The sequence below is a fragment of the Megalobrama amblycephala genome, linkage group LG11 (genome assembly GCF_018812025.1).
Source record: "Megalobrama amblycephala isolate DHTTF-2021 linkage group LG11, ASM1881202v1, whole genome shotgun sequence".
Lineage (NCBI taxonomy): Eukaryota > Metazoa > Chordata > Actinopteri > Cypriniformes > Xenocyprididae > Megalobrama > Megalobrama amblycephala.
This window is the reverse complement of record NC_063054.1, coordinates 40918565-40924698: the sequence shown is the minus strand read 5'-3', so window position 1 is coordinate 40924698 and position 6134 is coordinate 40918565. Positions and strand designations below refer to the sequence as shown.

The window sequence follows — 6134 nt, the reverse complement described above, 5'->3', positions numbered from 1 at the left end:
GGGTCTTTGGAGACCCCGAAGACCCTGAGGGTACTTCCCAAACGAAGACCGCACAAGGGTTAAGATCGTTTAGATATTTGTACTGGAAAACAAGACAAAAATACTACAAAAGAACACCATTTCACAGTGCACAGATTGGTCAGGTGAAAGACTGTCATGAAGATGTTTCCCCTGATACACACAAATACACACATAAACATTTGACATTGTGACCGACCGAAACGCTCGCTTGCTTTAAAGTGCTAATTTCTCCATTTCACAATGATTGAACTCCCTCTAACACCGCGTCTGAAAGCAACAGTGTAGACACAGCGTTAGTGGACTGAATCTCATGAACATCCCGCTGAGGTCAAGACCGGCTCTAAACCACCAGAAACCACATGGTAGATGCTCACTTATAAATGAATATGATTATTAAATCTCTTCATAGGCAAGTTTATATTCACAGAGCCCTCAAAGAGGCTACATCAAAACCTCCTAACATCATGAAACAAGAACATTTTGTGAATAAAAAAAAAAAAACACAAATTCCACAAATGCTCTGCAAAACAAAATCATTCATTATCAGTATTTATGTGTGGGTTTCTTAAAATTAGTGCTGTCAAATCGATTAATCGTGATTAATCGCATCTAACATAAAAGTTCGTAAATATATATATATAACTAACCCTTTAACACAAAATGAAAATGTATCTTGTTTTAAGGATGTTTAGATATTTCTACAAGACCACAAATACTGATAAGAAAAGAAAATGATGTCCTGATCAGGTACAAGTCACGACACATTTCCAATTATAAATGAAAGTGTCAATGCTGCGCCTCAATCACAGTCAGCTGCAGCATTGTTGATGATTAATATGCAGATATTTTGGACCAATGAGATTTCACTGTGGGCGGAGCCACCCAGCATGATAATTTGTCTTTCTTAGGACGATCGTACCTGATTAGGACACGCTAAAAACAAACCCTGTATGATACAGTGATGATACATAATGTGCAATACTGTCATTTCTCTTGCATTTCTAAAAATTTTGCTGCCTTTAAGGCTAAAAAAAGTAATACGTTGCAAAATAATTCACAGTTCTATGAGCAATGAAGAGATTTGACTCGGAGGACATTTGAGACATGCTTACATTTTTCAATAAAGTGACAAAGAAAAAGAAACACAGGCGTGTAGAAAACGTCCATACGCTCCTGATGCAATCCATATTTGGCGGGCACGCAATGCATTTTGGGATATCAAAGATCTCAACTGTAAGAGAAGAGCTGCCAAGGAGAAGTTCCTCTTTCTGGGTGGAAATCTGGGGTTAGAGGTCAGGAAAATGAGCTTGACTGGAAGATCTTCTCGGTCCACAGTGAAATCAAGCGTTAGTCCTGATGAAGACTAACATTCGTCCGATCTGAGGTGATGGTGGTTCTGGAGTGCAAGAACAGAGAAATTCGGGATGATCATGACATCAGGATGGTGCATTCTGGGATATGGAGCAGTTGATGAGGTTCTAGTCTTCCCGACACATGGGTATATTGACGAAGGTGAAGACGTTGTATTCGATCATGATGGAGAAACAGAGGAAGATGGCGTACAGAACCAGCACATAAACACCCAGCTTAAAGTCCAACTTCCACCCGTTCAGGTGGATCCCAAGAATCTGCAGGTGAAGAAGATTAAAAAGTAACATACGGAAGTCCATTGGTGCAATTCAGTACTCATTTGATGTCTATAAAAGAATAAATAAAATATAGCTGCAAGCAGCAATTACGGGGTCAAGCCGAATAAGGGCAGAAATATGGCAAGCCGTTTTGACTTTTATTCACATCTCAGGATATGAATTCTTGATATCAACAATTCAGTTATTGATATCAGGAATTACATTTCCACTAGTATCAATGTTACTTCTTGACATTTGAATTTCCACTAGTAAAAACTAGAATTCTTGATATCTGTAATTGTATTTTCACTAGTGAAATGTCACCATAGGCTGCCATTCAAATTCAATTGTTGATATCAAGAACTGATTTCTTACTAGTTGAAATTTCAATTTCACATATCAGAAATACAATTCTTACTAGTTAAAATTGTAATTTTTGATATCAATAATTACATTGCTACTAGTAAAATGCGAATTTTTGATATCAAGAATTCAATTGTCACTAGTTGAAATGTCAGTTCTTGATATCAACAATTGAATTGCTACTAGTAAAAATGTTCATTTTTGATATCTGAAAATGTATTTCTGATATCAATATAATTTCAGATATCTAAAATGGCTTTCTTACTATTTACAATCACATTCATGATATCAGAAACTAACATTGTCACTAGTGAAAATCAAATTATTGATATCAAAAGTTAACATTTTTACTAGTACCAATTCAATTTTTGATATCAAGAACTGACATTTCAACTAGTGACAACTGAATTATTGATATCAAAAATATTTATTTTTACTAGTAAGAATTGTATTGGAATTTTAACTAGTAAGAAATCAGTTCTTGATATCAACAATTGAATTTGAATGGCAGCCTATGGTGACATTTCACTAGTGAAAATACAATTACAGATATCAAGAATTCTAGTTTTTACTAGTGGAAATATAATTCTTGATATCAAAAATTAGCATTTTAACTAGTGAAAATTGAATTGTTGATATCAAAAATTGCCATTGTTACTATAGTGGAAATGTAATTCCTGATATCAAGAATTAGCATTTTAACTAGTGAAAATTGAATTGTTGATATCAAGAATTCATATCCTGAGAATGAATAAAAGTAAAAACAGCTTGCCATAGGATAGAGCCGTTTAAATTATGTCAGTTAAAGCACTTATAACATAATGACATGGTTTATAACTTCATGTTGACGCAGTATAAAACAACGGTTGGGTCTATCAAAAATCTTTTTGTCATGCGTTTCTGTAGATGCAGAAAATGTAGAGTTCGAAAAAGTAGGTTTTGAATAAAATTCAATATGGCGGACAGTAAGTTTGACAAATTTGGTATCGTAGGACTCGGCAAAATACCAACAAATCTAATGATGTAAGTTAAATGACAATATATTGAATTTTTCATGTAAGCATTTTCATAAATTTCATTACATCTCTTGGCATTGACCTAAAACTTTACAGGTCCTCTCAGAACATGGCCTGGATTTTTCATACTGAGTTTCGTAACAATACGTTAATGCGTTTGTAATGCATTTTATGACAAAATTCAAAATTGGATATCGTTCAACTCGGCATGCCTCAAGGAATACTCTTGATTTTAGGACAAGGCATTCAAAAGTTATAAGCAAAATTTTTTTCTATCTCGGCACCAGTAGGTGGCGCTGTGACGATATCCTACATGTACCCCCCCAAGTCATGCCTGTAATGACATATACCAAGTTTAGTGTCAATACACCAAATCATTGTGAAGATGCAGCATCAAAGCCATTTTTGCGTGCTCGCCATCAAATTCGTTGACACGCTACACAAGAACGGATTGGCCTATCAAAAATCTTTTGATAAAAAGCTAAATATATTTTTTGGCGAAAATATTTTCATCATGGAAATGACGTCATAGGGTGCAATCGAATCAGCATGAGCCATGGAATCAGAGGGGAAAAAATTATTTCTAGGACTTGCGTGTCAAAAGTTATGAGCATAAACATAAGTGAATCTTTGAACTGTTGGTGGCGCTAGAGGGTTTGATGTGTAACCATAGATAAATAGATAAAAGAATTTGATTACCAAAACATATTCTTCTAATAATAACTAATAATTCAGTATTCCGTTTGAACAACTGTCAGTCAATTCATAAAAAATAAGAAATAGCTTTTTAATTTTATTGTCATATCTATATAATCAAATGTTAAATTGAATTGTATAGTTTGAATGTATCTATTTTTATTCATTTCTTTTTTTATTTGATTTATTTAAAAGAATCAACCATTTGATTATTAAAATTTTCACCAAAAAACAACAAAATACTATATTCATTTTAAACCATTGTCAATCACTTCACAATAACATTAGAAATAACCTTTATTATTGTTATTTTAATTTTATTGCATTACTACTATCAAGTGCTACATTAAACATTAGTTTAAATGCATTTGTTTTTAGTAACTGATTTGTATTATTATTATTTGATTTATTTATCAAGATGACAAATGCTTCTCAATACATATCGATTTTAATGATCATAACTGTGACACCAGCATTAACAGGGATGTTTATTTCACTATAAACAGAGAATCATACTGACAGATTGTCACTCAAAAGTTAACATGTTGAAATCTTTTCAGCAAAGTCTCCATATTGCATCTGAGCGTGAGTCAGGAATCTGCTGATGTACTCACAGTGAGAGCGACAGATCCCAGCAGAAGCACCACTGAGTACACGAGCCCCCGACTGTTTATCATCACCTGTACGGAGGGAGGAAACAGCATCATCAGCTCCCATAATTCCACTGTGCCATTAAACCAGTGCAGCTGTGTTTCAGAGTTTAACAGAAGCTCTTGGATTCTGAGGAGCACAGCTTGATCTCTGTTCAGACAGAAAGAGGTTTTGCCAAGCGGCTAGATGTGCTTACAACTGATCCATAATTGACTGCCATGGTCTGCAGCGCCCAGGGAACGCCGAGCCCCACCAGAATGTCAAACACGTTGCTGCCGATGGTGTTGGACACGGCCATGTCTCCCAGACCTACAGGAAGAAGAAGAACCGGATTCAGATTGAACAAGCAATGCCAACTCCTCTCTGAAGAGGTCACATTCAGAGGTCACATGTTCATTTAAAGTGATGCAGTGTGATTATGTATATAATGCAAAAATTCAGTGTGATTGCATATTATTTTTCATACTTCAGTAAGAGAGTAGCAATGTAAAAACAAGGCAGCAGAAAAAGGAACAACGAAAAGTAACAAAGAAAAACTGCAAAAGTAAAAATAGCACAAAAAAAGTAATAAGCAACATAAAACAATAAAGAAAGTGGTGACAAACGTGTTGAAAAATGGTCAAGTGTCAAAGTATTTCAACCAAAATAATTTCAAAACGTATGTCAACTATACATTTTTCAAAAGCAATGCAAAATCATAAATAAAAAAGCCGAAAAAGAAGCCAAAAATTAAAACAAATATATTATTATAATATTATTTTATATTATTATTATATTAATATATTCTTAATCATTGTTATTATTATTATTGATATTTTATACAATCAAATATTTAATCAAATAATAATAATAATACATTATTATTTATAATAATAAATATTTATTAATAATCATTGTATTAAATTATTTTTGTCTGAGCATCCTGAAAAAACAGAGCTAGAAAAAAACATCGGCTCAAAAACATAATAATAATAATAATAATAATAATAATAAATTATTAATAAATTAATAAAGTATATGATTTATAATAAATCATAATATAATAATAATAATAATAATACATTATTATGATTTATAATAATACATATTTATTATTAATTATTTTGTTATATAATTTTTGTTTGAGCATCCTGCTATAAAAAAACACAGGCTCAAAAGCATAATAATAATAATAATAATAATAATATATTATTATTATTATTATTATTTATTAGTAGTATATTATTATTATTATTATTATTATAGATATTTTATACAATCAAATATTTAATAAAAATATAATAAAATATTTAATAAAATATTTAATCGAATAATAATAATAATACTAAAAATAAATTATGATTTGAGATATGAATTAAGATTTATAATAATACCTATATATTATTAATAATTTTATTAAATCATTTTTGTTTGAGCATCTTGCTTGAAAAAACACTGGCTCAAAAACATAATAATAATAATGTTTATTATTAATTTGAATACATACATATTTATTATTAATTATTTTATTAAATAAAAAGTATTTAGTCAAATGCTGCTGTTCATCATTATGTCATCTCCATCAAACATTGCTCATTTTGTTTGAGCATCCCAACTAGAAAAAAAAAAAAAACACTGGCTCAGAAACACTGACTATAAAAATTCCACTTGGTGGCAGAAATTTCACACTTAACCTTTAACGTTTAGATACATACATATAAACTTCAATGTAGCTTGAATGAGCTTCAATATTTTTCAAAAGAGTAAAAAGAGAACCATC

At 31.5% G+C, this 6134-nt stretch overlaps 1 protein-coding gene across 2 annotated transcripts in view; it reads right to left on the bottom strand.

The window, feature by feature from the left end:
* The window catches only part of slc24a4b (solute carrier family 24 member 4b), a 43099-nt gene continuing 36965 nt past the window's right edge, over positions 1 to 6134 (bottom strand). For both annotated transcript variants that reach the window (XM_048208054.1, XM_048208055.1), the window contains exons 15-17: positions 4572 to 4684; positions 4339 to 4404; positions 1 to 1649 (exon numbers count right to left, since the gene is read on the bottom strand). In XM_048208054.1, coding sequence (XP_048064011.1) covers positions 1500 to 1649; positions 4339 to 4404; positions 4572 to 4684 — 329 coding nt within the window. In that variant the 3' untranslated portion in view covers positions 1 to 1499. The remainder of the gene's footprint in view (positions 1650 to 4338; positions 4405 to 4571; positions 4685 to 6134) is intronic.